We start from the raw sequence: 17660 nt of genomic DNA on the forward strand, positions 1-17660 counted from the left end.
CAAAGGCACTTATGAGGTCTCAGTTTTTTGTCTCCCATCATTGAATGTGTTGGATCAAAATTTGCATGTACTTTTGGACCTATCTTTTTCCTCAGCTCTTGCTCCAACTTTCTCTAACCTCAAAAGCATAGACATCTCATGTGAATTAATTCTGTTCAATTTTCATTTTTATGGATGTGTCAAAGCTTACTTTCCAATTTCATCTTGGTTCTTTTACATTTCAAGGCATGCCTTAACTCATAAATACCGGTGTTCGTACTCATCGTACACTGGTGTAATTTATTGAACAATATTTTTTTAACAATATAGTACTTAGTTGTACAGTTAAACCTCGTTCGAATTTTCTAAGTATGAAGTTCTTGACTTAACAATCAGCATATGAATTATATTATAGCTCTCAAGGAGATTTACTAGATTGTGGAGTAGCTAGGTGAGAGCTCAACCAATGATCAAGAGTTTGATTTCTCCGTCAATACATTCTTAGACGAGTCTGTTGCACATAACGTGTTCAACATGTGGTTACCTGGTTAACACAATTTGCAGACTATTGCGTTAGTTCAGAAATTTATCCAATGTGCATCGAAAGATTATGACCATGAGTCCAAACGAACCGAATCGGACCAAATAACAGTAAAAAAATTAAGGCTCGAGTTCGGCTCGAATTAGGTATATTCGAGTTCGAGGCTGATTCGAAGTTCAAAAATTTTAAATATTTTGGCTCAATATCGGTTCGAAATATTCGAACCTATTCGTGAACTGTTGAAACTATTGCTAGGATATTAAGGTTCGAAAACCTCGTTTAGAGGCTCGAAATGTCCGAAAGGTATATATATTTATTATATCATTAAATTATATTAATAAAATATTAAAACTCGCGAATTATTCGTGAATTATTGAATAAAATAATTTTGGTTCGAGCTCGGTTTGAAAAAAAGTTCGAACATGTTCGGGTTGGGTCGAATTCAATAACTTCGAATACGAATCAAAATTTATCGAGCCGGCTAAAAAAACTCGTGAACCGGCTCGATTCATTATCATCCCCTAATTGCGATGGCTGATTTTCACATCATAAATATATATATTTGAAAATTGAATTTAATCAGGGGTCTGACTAAAAAACGTAAATTTGGTATTTTTTTTAATTATGAGTAGTTGGGCTAGAAATTTGGGCCTTGGCATTTGTTGTAATCCAACAATATTTTTTACAGGCACAAGCCCAATTCATGTGGATTGGGAAGTGGCCTAAAATTGGAACGAATAATAACGGGAAAAATAAAATAAAATAAAATAATTGTCGATTGATAACACAAATCGAAGAACGAGGGGGAATGGATGCCAAATCCTGCTGCAATGGCAATCAGCAACTCCATTAAACCCATCACGCTCAATCCTCCGTTCCCCTTTTTCGCACACAAATCCAACTCTTTGACAACTCCCTCGAATTTCAATCCACAACCGGCTTTTTTGTCCTACAAACCACTGAATCAATGGCGTCCAATCAAATCTTGCATGGCGGACCAAGAAATCGACATGGTGAAGACGAAGGAAGGAGTTTACGCAGCAAAGGCCAAGAAAGTTGTTGTCTTGTGGGATTTGGACAACAAGCCCCCTCGTGGGCCGCCGTTCGAGGCGGCTATGGCTCTCAAAGGGGTAGCCCAGAAATTTGGTGAAGTTATCGATATTTCAGCTTATGCGAATCGTCACGCTTTTATTCATCTCCCTCAGTGGGTAGTCGAAGAACGCCGTGACCGTCGCCGTACGGATGTTATAGAACGAAAAGGGATATCCACCCCCTCCGAGCCGTATATCTGCTCGGTTTGTGGGCGGAAGTATACGACCAATATGGATTTGAGGAAGCATTTCCGGCAATTGCACGAGAGGGAGAGGCAGAAGAAGTTGACCAGGATGAGGAGTTTGAAGGGGAAGAAACGTCAGCGTTACAAGGAGAGATTTATAGATGGGAATGAGAAGTACAATGCGGCGGCCCGCAGTTTGTTGACCCCCAAAATCGGTTATGGGTTAGCCCAAGAGCTGAAGAGAGCTGGGGTATTTGTTAAGACTGTCGAGGATAAGCCACAGGCAGCGGATTGGGCTTTAAAGAGGCAAATGCTGCATTCTATGAGCAGAGGAGTTGATTGGATTGTGCTGGTGTCGGATGATTCTGATTTTTCAGAGATGTTGAGGAAAGCTAAGGAAGCCAGGTTGGGGACTGTGGTCGTCGGGGATCAGGATAGAGCATTGGGTACGTATGCTGATGTTTGGGTGCCATGGATTAGGGTGGAGAATAGGGAGATTAAGGAGAGTGATTTTGAATTGAAGAGCAGAGGATGGAAGGACTTAGATGAAAGAAATGAAAGTTTTTCGTTTAGTGAGTTTGACGGGGAAGCTCATGGTGTTGAAAGGAGTTTGGATGAGCTAGTCCAGAGTATGGAGTTTGATGGCTTCAGAATTTCTGCCTTTTCTGAAGGGGAGGAAGATTACGAGGATGAGGAGGGCGATTACTTTTTGGATAGCGAAGATGAATTAGGAGATGATGCATATTTTTGATATAGATAGGAATAGAAGAAATTGCTCATGAGAATTCGCGATAACTTTTTGAATCTTTAATAATTGTAAAGTATGTTTGATTTTGAAGTGTGCTTATGTTGCAGTTAAGGCAACGAGCAGCAAAGCAGTGGTGAGGATTTACATTCCCTCATGTATATTTTTTGGCATATTGGTGTTCAACGGTAGTGGTGTTTGAGTTGTGATCGAATGAAGTAGGATGATTTTCATGGGTGGTATTGAGCTATGATTTAGCTGGTGTTTGGGAGAACAAAATTTCAAAATTTTGTTAAGGAAATGCCGAGAAGTGCTTAGAAGCCCTCTCAAACACTAACTTATTGAAGTTTCCTACTTTTTACTGCTAATTGAATGAGACTGTCAAAATCTTTTCTTCAAGGGCAGCACCTGTTTCATATTCAATGCCCTCTTATTCGACATTGTTTTTCGGTACTTCGGAATCTTGATATACAAAAAATCCTCTCAATGCTGCGGTGCTTTTTCATCTTTGTATTCTTTTAATTGTTAATTGTGTTTTTAATTTATAGATCAAGTTTGACGCTTAGATATCTTGATCTATGTATATCATGTAGGAGCATAGGTTTTTTTTTTCCTCTCATTTCTTTCTTGTACTATCTATCTTTTTAGCTTATTTTTTTCTTTCTTGAGGCATAAATCATGATGCTTCTCTCTGTTTCCTGAATTGCTTAGCACGTACAGCAAGCTGGTCTGAAGTTCCATATAAAGAGAATATATGATATTAAGTGGCTAACAGTAAAATCAAATCAGTCTGATATAATGTATCTATAACTGGAACTGTGGAAGAAATTACTTAATGAACATAAAGATGCCTGGAATAATATAATTTGGGGATGTTCTCGACTAATAGCTATTCATATCGTCTCAGATTTTAATTGTCTTTTACTTCCATCACTTTTCATTTACATTGTAAGTAGTAGTTGATTTGATTAGGCTTTTTATGAGTTTCTCAGAATAGTTTGATTCAAGCCGAATGTTTACAAATACTACTTATCAGAACATTTAATGGCGTAAAGTTGATTGAATTAGTGTCAAATAAGACAGAAGGAAAGGATCACCTTCCTTGTTACTAACCATTCTTTCTCCCACAGCGCAAGTGATATAGTGGTAAAAAAATCATGTATGCTGGTTCTTCTTTGCGGTTGAATGTGATAAAAAGTTGGAAATCATATGATTAGAAAATATCAGGATACCGGGTGTTAATATAGCTTGTCTTTAAGGTCCAAACAAAGAGTAAACAAATTACGATACTAGGAAATATACAAGTTTAACTGCAAAGTGATCTGTTGTCATGCTGATAAATATCAATCAGTGGAACAATAGACTTTCTGGTTTTTCTATCTCTTGCTTGCCTTGATGAAAGGAATATTAATTCTTATTTCTAGTGTTGGTGCTGTAATTAAATTGAAACAACTCTGCATGCTAGTCTGTAATAAGTTTATTCAGCGAGTCATTTTATGTTTTCCTACTCTAAATTTTTTCACTTTCTTTTGCAATTGATGTTTCTTCATGACTTACAATTTACAGTACATACAACTTTTTATGGGATATTTATTTGCAAGTATATATTTTAGATGACATCCACTATGACACTTCTAAGTTTGTAGAAGGATTGTGATCATTATAAATTCCACACTGAAAGAGTTGTGTCTTTCCTGGCCTTTCTAATTTCTGCATATTTGCTTATTCATTTGTTATGGACTTCAAGGAAGCTCGTTTGTTCCACAAGAATGAGGTCGTCTTTTGTGTCTTCAAAGGAGAAAATAATATGTCTACCTTTTTTCTGCAAGTTCTTGATTTAATTGAATGGTGTTAGAATGGCAGGCACACGAAAGTGAAGTGTTGCTTTAGTTCACCATGCTGTAAGATTTAAATGATACCATTATGATCAGCGCATATATGATTGGAGACTGCCAGAAAAAAAATTCAGATTAAAATTTTCCAATTTCTCTAGTTCTTGGAAATTGTAGATCAAGTTTTCTAAATCCTAATGGATGCAAGTTAATCCAATTCGTGTACTATGAACATTGATGAGGCTTTTAAGATTAGTGATTCAATGGTCTAAAAAGTAAATCTCATTGAACTTTGTTCACTCTATTGATATGGAGAATGTAACCTAGAACTGATGCCTTGTATAACTCCTGGTGAATATAGTACACCATTATATAAACTTTATCTGCAGATAGATATTTGATATGTTCAGTACCGTTCTCCCAAAAAATATCAATATTTTTTTATTCCTTGTTCAGGGAAGAATTTTATTTGTGTCTTAATGCTAACATAGTTATTGAAAACTCAATCAATCATTATCATGAGATTTGAGGAACTAGGACACACAAACACACAAAGGACTAAAGCAGGATGCCCGGCACACAGGTTTATTCAGTGAGAGATCCAGAGGCCTTTGTACACCTATTCTCGAGTTTCATCAACGCCCAGCTCTTGCACCTATATGCAATCCTGGGAACCATTTTCAATAAAACATGTGACTTGGCCATTAAGCACGTGCGCATCTAAGGCTTTAAGTACCTTTAGATGCAATTAATTTAGTAATGGTAAATTGAAGGGGAAATGCAAGGTAATGATCTCAATAGTTTGTAGTGTACATATTGGATTACATTAACGTGATGTTCTTCAAGAATTTAGGTATTGTATATTTCTACTAGTACATGGTTCTTCAATAAGAGGCATGCTTCGCCTAAGGCCTTGCACATTGGCTTATGATATGCATATTCGAAGCCCTTTTAGTGCAAACTATTGCTAAATCACTTGTGAGGTGCTTCATTTGCATCTTTGATTGAACACCACTCTATTGAAACATGCCTTTGCTTGTGAGGTTTTAGGTTTTATTTGCCTAGAGTTGGGATGCAAAGTTTGTTTTTGAAACTGTCAAGTGATCAGAAATGGTGACTCCTGGGACTCTTAACTCTTCCACTAAGAATAAGAGTATGACTGAATCTGGACAATCGGGGAAAAAGTTTACTTCGAGAGGTTCTCTTCAGAAAACATACTTTTCAATGGCTTTTGAATTTTTGGAATATCGGCTATGCTATTGTTTCTATTGCGGAATCAACCGTTATTGTTAGTTATAATAATTCAAAGTTGAAAGTAAGCAACGTCTGGGATCATTGTAAAGACTTCCGACTGTTAGAATATCCGGTAAGTTTGAAAATATCAAGAACTACCTCCCTTACAGTGCTATCAACCATTATTGTTACTCGTGACAATTCAAAGTTGAAGGTAAGCAACATCTCGGATCGTTGTAAAGACCTCTGACTGTTAGAATATCCGGTAAGTTTGAAACTGTTAAGAACTCCCTTCCTACAGTGCAATACAAGATGCATCACATTTTGTACTATTCAGCTGAAGATATAAAACGACCTCTTGTCTTGTAATTTACCAAAATGGAACACACCTTTTTTTTTTAACCCCAGTGAAGCTAGAAGTAATATCGCTTTTCTGGCGATCGGGTCTGCATCGTTTTGGAATGTCTGGATAAGAATAAGAAGTATCAATTGTCTCTTTTTCTCTTGATTCAAAAAAGAACATGAATGCTTTTGCTATTAACTCTTACTAGTTGTTCATTTTAAATTCAGAGTGAATGTCCACTAACATTTTGGTTTGTGGTAGTTGATGTTTTAAATTCACTTATTTGGAAAGCTGTTGCTATATGACAGCGAAAGTTGAGCAACAAGAAGACCTCAAACAGCCCAAAGATGAGCATGGCTGAGATAGGAATTTTCATAAAGACTAGTGGCTACGTAAAAGACCAAGACCCGAGTTTCAATTCAACATGTCACATAAAAGATTAGGTTACCGCCGTGAATATAAAATTCATGCTACGGGATTTACATAGCTAACCCCAACTAATTTGATACCAAGGGTAACGGGACGGTGACAAAATTATCTCTCACATATTAACAATCTGTTGGTCTTTGCAGGTGTAGCTTGTGATTTCTCCTGTGATTATGATGATTTAATGACCACTTTGCTGTATCTGGATTGCTTGTAGGGCTGAGATTAAAAGAGGGAGTAAGTGTTATTATCAACAATAACTTGTTTTTAATTCAATGTCTGTGGTTAGTGTATTGTTCTGTTTCCATGACAGCATGATGGCTTTATAGAGTTTAAAGGGCAAGTAGCATCTTCAATTGCAGCTTTTTGGCTGTATTTTTGTATATTCTGCTAAATGTCTATTCCCCCCCCCCCCCCCCCCCCCCCCCCCCCCCCCCCCCCCCCCCCCCCCCCCCTCGAGAAATGGTTACCATTACTGTTAAATTTGCCATACTGCGTGATTTAGGGATGGAACCAAGATTCTCAAAGGTGTGGAATGTTTCATTTTTAATGAGTGAATGTTATTACTAATAAAAGTACAAGTGTTATTGTTTTTCACATTTTGAAATACATTCCACATGAAACTTAAGCCATCTTCTCGACTCAAGTTTCTTTGCAAGTGTTTTCGCTAGAAGGGGTTCTGCCCCGTCGCCTAATCGATCTCACTTGTGCCATGTTGCTTAGGTAATGTTTGGGAGAGCTTCTAGGAAGCACTTCTCAGTTTTTTGTTAACAAAATTTCACAAAATTTCAAATTTTTGTTAACGAAAAGCTGAGAAGTGCTTCTAAGAAGCTCTATCAAACACTACCTTAGTCATGTTACACCGGGCAAAGCACTTCTCGGATGGTATGGACGTAGTTGTATGTTTTTGAATATCACCAACATCATAAAACACCCCCACATATCCAAACGTTTAGGGAGACCAAACCCTGCCTTCACCATGTGCACATAATTTGCAATTTGATTGGGGAATTTAACCTTTTGTGATAGATATAGGATTTGAATGCTCTGCCTCCTTGCATTATTGGGTATAACCTTGATTCTCATGTTTCCACTTTGGATACTCTCCACAAAATCTACGGTACAAATATCGGTGGGGAGCTAGCTATCTTTCCATCAGTTTTTGGTGTCCTCTCTAATGTGTTTTTCACTTGCTCCCTTTTCATCCACATCTGTGTAGGCATCTACCCTCTTTTGTATTTTCTCCTCAAGTGAAGAAAAAGATTATAATTAATCCATCTAGGAAAAATTGCATTTTGGTCACATATATATTTTTTAAATTTTGGTTTTTCATTTATTACATTTCAGTCTTAATCATATATCTTTTAATTATCGATGGTTTTGTCGTTTTTTCATCATATCGGCGTTATGTTGGAAAAAATGACTAAATTTGCAAACTAAAAACAAATATAGCATATTAAAACTGAAAATTTGACATCATCAATAACGAAAATCGCGAAAATCGCGAATAGACAAATATAAAATACCTAAAATATGATTTTTTTTTTCTTTTTTTATTAGATATTTGAATATGTGCACTACTCATATTATTATACCTTTCTAGAAAAGTCACAAATTAAATTTGGCTGCATATTTTGACACATACTAAATGCGCAACTTGAATTATTTGTGCGTCACAAGGGGCAATACATAGTATTAAGTTGCACAAGTGGCACCAAGTAATTTAAAGGCATTGAAACAAGATACAATTTTGTTGACCCCACGAGGGTGAATCCTCATGGGAATATTAGCTTGTACTTGTTCCTTGGTATACCAAAAACAGTGCTAAGTACTCTGCCGACACAATTAAAAGGCAAGGGCATTTTAGGAAGAAGACAAGAATTTGGGCTCCAAAAACATCACATACGACAAATTTGGTTGGAGGTTTTCAGTGGATCGACTAACTGAAAGTATCTTATTTTAGGACTTAATTTTTTAGATTGTTTTTTTTTTGTTTTTGTTTTTTTCTTAAAAAAAAAACAATTGTGGTGTGACTATTCCATGTAAAATTATTTTTTTCCCACTATTTTTTCTCATGTTAGGATAAATGATTTCAGCTAGAATATTTGCTCACGTAATGGTTCGTTTAGTGGGAAAATGTTCAAAGTTGAGAATTCAACCACACACAGTCAAATTAAACTATTCCGTGTAAAAATATTTTCTTGTGAGTTTGAATATCAAAGTACACAAATCTTAGAAGCATATGCTTCTAGGATAAATGATTTCAGCAATAATATTTGAATGCATAATGGTTCGTTTAGGGGACGAAAAATCATATGGTCTGAAGTTGATTTATATATATGAGCTCTATAGTAATTAAATCACACATTGTTAAATTAAAATATGAGTCTTACACTAGGATCAAAAAAACATAATACTCTTACACTAAGTATCCCGTTGATCAAAAAAATATATCTAGACATGAAGATATCATTGATTCTTGAACAAAATCACTATATATTAATTGCATTCACGCGAAAATCATTTTATTTTTAATATCATCATGTAACTTTGTCCACTTCCTTTATTATAGGACAAAGTGCCCCCAAACACGACCAATTTTAGCGGTAATTTATAATTCAGTGCTTAAATCTAAATTTAAATCAATAATCAATTTTTGTCAGAAAATTTTTTGTTTAAAGTACTCTTTGGGCCTAAATGCTTTGTTTCAGATGAAATTCAGTACAAAACATAAAAAATATGATACAAGTACATGATATTTGAGTATCAATTGTTTCAAATCTGAGACTAATTTATGATTTTTGAGTACTCAAATATATAAGTAAATACTGATAAAATGACACATTTGTTTTCTTTAGATGATAATTGGTACAAAATATTAAAAATACGGTATTAATATATGAGATTTTGAGTATCAAATGTGTTAGATATGATACAAATATATGATTTTTGAGTACTAAGAAAATATTGATATTAATAACACATTTATCTTATTTGGATGAAAATCGGTACAAAACATTGAAAATATGGTACTCATATATGATATTCGAGTACCCAATGTGTTAGATCTGGTACAAATATATGATTTTTGAGTACTCAAACATATGTTGCAAGTTCACATTAATAAAAATGTTTATATTTTATACTCAAAATCTTATTTTTGGTACTCGATCTAGAATTATTAATGCTCAAATATCATGTACGTGTACCATATTTTCAATGTTTTATACTCAATTTTATTCGAAAAAAATAATGTGGGCTCAAAAAGTGCAAACAATTTTTTTCTAATAAGGACTAATTTTTAATTTGACTTTTATTTTAGGAACTGAACACCATTAATTCACCCCCAACTCCAGTTACTACAACTTTGTTTCTTTTCCATTTCCCCCCTCTAAACTGACATATATAGTCTTGTTACATATAGCACGATATCAGATTCCAAAGCTGAAAATGACACTATTCACCACCGATATGTTAATTACTTTTATTTGGAAAAACATTTTAAAAGTTGCATTCGTAAAAAATGTGATGCATATGCACAAAAAGAAAAGAGGGAGTTGATATTTACACTCCATCTTGTGTTATCTACACTCCATTCTATGTATAAAATATGTGTCTAATTTACTCACAAGTGGAGTGTAAATAACAAAAATAAAGTGTAAATATCAACTCCCAAAGAAATATTATGTATTGTAAATACAATGTAATTTAAATACATATATATACATGAGATTAATATAAGAGTGAAATACATTTATTTTTAATAATTTTGTTTAATAATTTAAGAAATATTTTAAAAAGAAATTAAATATACGGTGTGGGTAAAACCAAGGGAACCCACACTAATTTGTGTTGGAAAATTCAAAAGCCATCTTATATCATTACAAAAGTCGGCAAGCTCAAAAAATAGCCATCATTCTTCCCCCTAATGGTCCATTTGATTTATCCAGTGCTTAAATAATATTTTCTTATTAAAACTAATATTTTATTAACAATAATACATACAAAGTAACACTATTAATTTTATATTTAACATTAAGCAAATGCTTCGCTTTTCGCCTTTTCGGCCCTCCATCATTTTAAGATTCTTTTGAAATTTTTTTCCTCCCAATTTTGAGTACATAGTATCTTTACAGTTCTGATACATTCAATTAATTAAAAATCCAAAAATTTTTATGTCATAAACTCTCATGATATAATTTCTGTTAATTGTCTCGAATCCACTAAATTAAGTTCTTGAAAGTTGTATATATGAATTTGGACAATTTTCTCTTCTTAAACTATTTTTTTTGGTTGAGTTAGATTCACTTTCATGATCATTAACAATTTCTTAAATCTACAGTCTACACCATGAATTTTAGATTTTAAATCTCTATTTATCTATATATCTTAGATCATCTTGTTTGATTTAAAAAATAAAATAAGATACTGATTAATTACATATTATTTTAAGAGGGAAAAAAAATGGTTTGTTGTTTTTTTTTTTTAAAGAAAGATCTCATAATTTTATTGTAGTAAATCTTTAATTACAATATCAATCATCCAGAAAGGAAAACACCCGCGCACCCAAACAAAGGATGTGAGTGAGGATGCAGCAAAAGACGCAATCGAATGAGCAACTCTATTCGCAGATCTAAACACATGACGAATAGAATTAAAATCTTCTAGATATAACAGATTTCGAATTTCACTAGCAAGAGCTTTCGAATAAGAATAATCCTCCCCTGGCATTATGACTTCTCGCACAGCAAGAAGAGAATCAGAAGTTATAATTTGAGGTCGAATACGTTAAATGATGTGCGCGTGAACTACCCACTTGACATTAAAATAAACATTTTAATAATTCAATGAATGGTCGTCTCGCCCAATTTGAATGGTTAGGTTTACTGCCTCGCTTTGCGGCCATCAGATTACGGCTGCTTTGCTTATTTATTTATTTTTATGTAAGAGCAACCTAACAACTGTATAGAGTCATAGACGACACAAATAATTAATAATTATTAGTGTCATAAAATGGAAGAAAATAGCTTAAAAAAATAAAATAGATAGGGATTATTAGAAACCAAATACATATATATAGATATAAAATACCTCAAAAATGGGAAATATGTATACAAAACAACTTCAAATTGTTTGATCATGAATTCATGATACTTCCAGCTTTATATGTTGTTAGCCGATAAACTTAAATGATCATTTTTAAATATAATGATAATGATATAATATAAATAAATATATAGTTGTATATATATAAAAAAAACCGACAGTGTAAAATGAGACGCTTGTTATTTTGTAAAAAAAATGATGGTAACATTATAAAAATCTTTTCAATTATAGAATAATCTAAGCGACCACTCTCCTTGAAGCACATATTTTACAATTTACCTCCCAATAACCGTATCTATTGCAATCAATCAATGAGAATAAACACATGATTTTGGTTGTAATATTTATTTGTTTTATAAAACAGTTTATAGCTAGTTACAACGATTTATCTCAGAATTTTCAAATCGTATCGCCAAGTTTTTATCACTCTAGCTCACAACAAGGTAATTGCTTCTCGACAACAACAAAATGTATTCGAAGGGGTCGACATTCAGTCAAGGAAATGGGGAGTGTTTTAATTCACAATTTGAGAACAGTCAATTATAGATTATTTCAATTTTTTTTTTTGTTTTTGAATAGATAAAAAAAAAATATACATAATAAGTTATCATTTAATTAATGATGACTCCACACACGTATATATGTGCTTTATTTTTATAAATTTATAATAACTTAATAAAATTAGAAATGTATTATCCAGCTAGCATCTCATATTGGAAAAAAAAAATCAAATAAAACGTTTAATTTTTGTTATAGAAATGCGTTTGTTAAAAGTACTTTTTTAAGTTGCCTCTCATTAAAAGCATCGAGTCAGTCATTATCAAAAAGTCAAGATTATAACATGTTTTGTCAACAATATGTATAAATGATATAACACAAGCCAGAAAATTCTTATCCAAAAATTCAATATTAAGAGCAATAAAAATGTTTCTATGTTCAAATAACGCGTGTTTGAAATCAAAATTACGGAGTTTTTTTTTAAGGGTAAAATAGATATCAATAAATACGAGTTGAGCATTTTAAATTTCATTTGTCGCAATCACTAATAATTTAATATATAATTTATTTAATTAGGTGAGTGAAGCCATCTTAGTGAATGTAAAATTTTAAAAATATCGTCTGTTTGTTAAAATTCAAATTCAATTAAGGTAATGCATGGATGGAAAGATTTCAAATATATGGATTTCAATTCTATTTAATTGTTAACAATGAAATAATAGATCAAATCCTAAATCTATACACTACTTATTTACATATTAGATATATAAAGTAGAATGCATTTCAAATGAATCCATTATTGGGTGGACTTGAAATTTATCCTAACATGAAATATCATATAAACATGAAAAAAATATATTTAAAATTTATGTAACTAATTCTATATACAACAAAAAATACATTTAAATATATTTGAAATCCATAAATTTAAAATCTTTTTATCCTAGCATAACCTAAAGTTAATTTTTACAAAGCCCCACAACTTTGTTATGACTAACTAATGTTTTTCAATTTGACTCATTTTTGTCATGTTTTTAACAAACAAAATAATAAACCCTAAATAAGGCCAAAGAAGATAATTACGCGGTGAGATTGCGTAAGAGAAGGGGAATCGTTTTAGACTTGAAAATGTTGATTGAGTTGAGCCCATTTTTCTCAGAGTCAAGCATAGATGTTGATATAATAAAAAATTTATATAAGTTCGTTTTAGTGAGCAAATCTTCTATGTCTAAGAGTTCGGGTCGGCAACAAGGGGTCAGGGCGGTTTTGCACAGACAAACAAAGGTTAGAGGGCACCGTGAGTATTATCGGTGTATGATCTCTCCAATGTTTAATTCAGTGCTTAGATCATACCCACAAGAGAAGATGGTGCAAGAGATTAGTGTTGAGACTTGAGTAAGAATTAATGTGTGAATGTGTTGAACCGTAATGCATACTGATATTTATACGAGTGGGAATCATTAGTTATGAGGTATAGCACCAGTACATAGGTAGGTTTCCCCAGTGGGACGATTTAGTTACCAGATTTGTGATGATCTACATGAAATCTTGATAGATTCGTGAATCGTGCCTACCTCGTGATTTTAATTTTTAGGGCTTTCTTCCGTGTTTTTTTTAAAAAATAAAAATAAAAATAAAACAAAATTTTATATTTTTAGACCTAATATAATGCTCGGCAAGTAGGGTTCGAGTAGAAATTTCAAATGCTCTTTATAGTTCCTTCTCTATATTAAAAATTGCCAACCTAATCCTCTATGTTAGAAAAATGCAAACCTAACCCTCTATATTATAGAGCACGACGGATCGACCGACTAGTCTAACTTATTTTAACATTTTTAGGTCAGATTTCAACCTACCATATGAGTAATACCCCAATGATAGATCTAATGTCTCATGATTTGCCACGTCAACAATATATAATTAATTACGTCTATGTGTAAAAATACGAACCGTTGGATGCATGATTTGGGTATTACCCATATGCTAAGATCTCATCTACCCATCTTTATACTCTAGTCAAACACACTCTTACAATTATTTTTGATAAATTCAAATAATTTTTCAGGAAAAATAAATTTTTCGATTAGCGCCAAAGGTTTCTACCCTAAGTGGCACGAACACTTCCTAAAATGAGAGAGGTCTTGGGTTCAAGACCTACCATTCCTCACCCTCAATGTAAAAAAAAAAAAATCGATTAGCTAGGTATTTCATGGTTCATTTCAACCTACCTTTACAGGCATTATCCACATGATAGATCTAAGGGTCTTTATTTATCAATACATGCGGGGTTCATTAAAAAATAATTAACCTCCCATTTATTGATAAATGTCCACCGTTAGATCTATGTCAAGACAATGCCTGTATATGTAAGATCTAACTTACCCTTCATTAAACTCTTGGAACAAATTTTTGAAATACTAAACTTGAATTTGATCGACGAGCTTATCGAGCACGAGTTGAGCATGACAATTAGCTACTAGCTAGCAAGTGGTTCATTTCAGCGCAATACTAGGCTTTCGATGACAAGTGATGATTATATTCCTCGTCAAAAACACTCCATATTTGAATAATATTAGTAATAACAATTTGGTCACTAATTGTTATCATCAAGTTGTATGTGTCATTTAATGCGCAACTTGAATGCCGAAAAGATGAATTTTATCTTTATTACAAGACTTGAAATTTGAATCTTGAAAACTATTTGATGTAAGGCATCGATGGAATGTGTCGGCCGAAGCCCAACTGTGTAGTGTGTGTAATAAACCTATCCATTGAATTTAAGCTTAGCGCCAGTACACTTGAGCCGGATTTCAAGCTTAACTTTATATCGTAATAAAAGTTCTGTACAACACGCAGTTTCTGTGAATAAAATAAACATTTTTTACATTCAAGTTTTTTATTCTCGACTTTTAATAACTGGTCCCTAGCTACTTAACTCTCTGCGTTTTCAGTCGACTTTGATTATTTTATATTTATTATTTCCTTACAAAGTTTACATTTATATACACATATGTAATTTATTCTTGCAAACTTCTTTAAAAATTAAAAATAAAAAGAAAAGAAAAGAAGTCAGAAATGAGAGATGATCAGTACATCATATATATAATAACCAAAACCGTAATTATTAACTATGTAGGACCATTCATAATGCGATGGCGGGCTGCATAAAGCCACGCCAATAAGTAATATCAAGACCGGATTATATCAAATTTTTTGTGGCGCATAATATTGTCATACATATCCGTGTAACCCCCAAACCATTTTAAATATCAATTTTGTGAGATGGATCGAATTCAATGCGATTTTTTTTAAAAAAATATTATTTTTATATAAAAAAATATTACTTTTAATTACAAATATAAATCATATTCACTCGTTCTTAATAATACCGTCTCACAACACACGTATTCGTTTGTGTAATTAATATTTTATGATGGACAACCCCGTCCACTAAACCAGTCCACATCCGTATAATAATATATAAGTAGGAAGCCCCAAAAGAAGGGTTTTTCTACGATTTCCTTCTTGCTCCTACGACGTTATCACAAACATGTCGCCATAAGCTAATAATTATATTCTTTCTCAAATTATCCCAAGAAATTAAAAGGGTTGGTTCTATATATCAGATCGATTTGAAGTATGGAAGAAGGTGGTTGTATTAATTCTTCACCATCTTCGTCAACGGGGGAGACGACTAAGAGGAATCCAAAAAAGCCCTACAGAGGTATACGCATGAGGAAGTGGGGGAAATGGGTGGCGGAGATCAGGGAGCCCAACAAGAGGTCAAGAATCTGGCTCGGCTCCTACAACTCCCCCGTGGCGGCGGCGCGTGCGTATGACACGGCGGTTTTCTATCTCCGCGGCCCTACGGCCAGGCTGAACTTCCCTGAGTACATAGTTAAAGATGGCGACGAGCCTGCAGGGGAGTTGTCCGCCATCGCCATAAGAAAGAAAGCCATCGAAGTTGGAACTAGCGTCGACGCCGTCCAGGCCGCCGGCCATTCACGCGCCGGCTCCGGCCCGGTTTCTGAAAAGCCCGACCTCAATGAGTATCCCAGCCCCGACGATTCGGAGGATAGTTAATTATAATTAATTATTATATTATTATTATTATTATAATTAAATGGTTGTGTTTTTATATTTATCGCTAATACTCATAAGTTTTATTTTATTTTATTTTATTTTAAAGTTGTTTTGCTTTTTATTTTGTAATTTATTATAACGGTTCAGTTATTGCAAGTGTATATTTGGAGGGATGATGATTATCGGTGGTTGTTGAGACTTGAGAGTTGTATGGGGTCTATTATTAGCTATGCTTAATAAATTAATCATAGGGATTAATTTACTATTGTGATTATTCAAAGAGATTAATCTGTGGTCGAAATTTAGTTTCTTCAATAAGCACTGTTACATTGAAGTTAACACGACGGAAAATAGGCTACAGAGGCATAGGCGAGTTGGTAAGACCTGATTGATTTGAGAAGAAATTTTTCAGCGTTGCAGGTTCGATCCTCCTGTGGAACATATTTTTTGCTGAAATATTATAGGGTATGCTCTGGGGGTTTGACCATATTGCTCCCTCCTTTAGGTTTCTGCCGCTCGTGCACATTTCTCGATTTAACCTCCGCATGGTCCAATAGACCTCTTGTGGAAATGAAGTCTTTTTCGGAGTCAACCTTTTTTTTTTTTTTTTTTGGTTTTTTAATAACTTGACTGAAAATAATCGTTAACTTATAATTAATCTAACAACAGTTTCGTCTTCGTTCAAAAAAAAACATCTCGTCAAATCCTATTAATCGTATACTTGACTTTTCTCTCGACTGTTTAATCATTTGAGTTAACAATTATTGTAGAGCGAGTAAAATGATAAGAAATGATTTAAAGAGTCTCTACTCTCTCGTCCAGTTACAATCAATCGTGTGGGCACGGAAAATTATCAATTTAGTCCCGTATGTTACCTGTTTTTTTTTGGTCTTGTAAGTTGTCATGCATGTTTTGAAAAATATACAATCACTCGTATTTTTTTTTTTTGGATTTTATCTTGTGTCGCTGGAACTCGAGAGATTGGCGGGGTTTTGCTTAGTTGGTATAAAAAGTCACTTACGTGGCACCTATTAATGATCATGTGATATAAGTTGAGTTCCACATAACCAAATTAATTATAAAAAAACAGAAGAAAAAATACGTGAATCATTTTTCTCAACAAATCTTTACAAAAACAAAAACTTAATTGAAGCGGTCGGCCCCAAATTGTCCAAATTGTATTCTAGCCCTGTTATTATATAAAGTTCAAGAACAAATATTCACACAAATAAAAAAGAGATAATTGCATATTTACCCCTGTAAAATTATGAGATTGCTAAAAACCCATATGACTATAAACCTCTTGTGTTTTCAAATAATTTTGTGCACAAATACTACTAAAAATGTAACGTCCCAACATTTCAATCGGAACGTCACTCAAACCTTCGTACTTAAAATTTACGAAAATTAAAATTTTTTTGCAGAAGCTAACATCTTCTTCAATAAATAACGGTATTAAAAAGTGCAACAGAAATAATAAAATAAAAATTCTTCAAACTTTGCCAAACATGGCCATCAAAAGAAATAATAAAACTTGTTTTAATTTTCCCCTCAACGAAACCATCAAAATAAAATAATTGTTTGATGAATTCTCATCC

At 33.4% G+C, this 17660-nt stretch overlaps 2 protein-coding genes across 3 annotated transcripts; both read left to right on the forward strand.

The window, feature by feature from the left end:
- The first annotated feature begins 1311 nt into the window (after positions 1-1311).
- On the forward strand, positions 1312-6716 carry LOC140881136 (uncharacterized). 2 transcript variants are annotated; one of them, XM_073286210.1, is made up of 2 exons: positions 1312-6392; positions 6522-6716. In XM_073286210.1, the coding sequence occupies exon 1, from the start codon at positions 1333-1335 to the stop codon at positions 2545-2547; it is 1215 nt and encodes a 404-aa protein (XP_073142311.1). In that variant the 5' UTR covers positions 1312-1332; the 3' UTR covers positions 2548-6392; positions 6522-6716. The 2 variants fall into 2 exon arrangements, with proteins under 2 accessions (XP_073142311.1, XP_073142302.1); XM_073286201.1 differs by having other exon boundaries at positions 1312-2804; positions 2889-6716.
- An 8902-nt stretch (positions 6717-15618) lies between these two features.
- LOC140865760 (ethylene-responsive transcription factor ERF008-like) lies at positions 15619-16062 on the forward strand. The gene has a single exon (XM_073270520.1). It carries the CDS (start codon positions 15619-15621, stop codon positions 16060-16062), a length of 444 nt encoding a protein of 147 aa, XP_073126621.1.
- The last annotated feature ends 1598 nt before the right edge of the window (positions 16063-17660 follow it).

Source organism: Henckelia pumila, chromosome 1 (assembly GCF_033568475.1).
Source record: "Henckelia pumila isolate YLH828 chromosome 1, ASM3356847v2, whole genome shotgun sequence".
NCBI lineage: Eukaryota > Viridiplantae > Streptophyta > Magnoliopsida > Lamiales > Gesneriaceae > Henckelia > Henckelia pumila.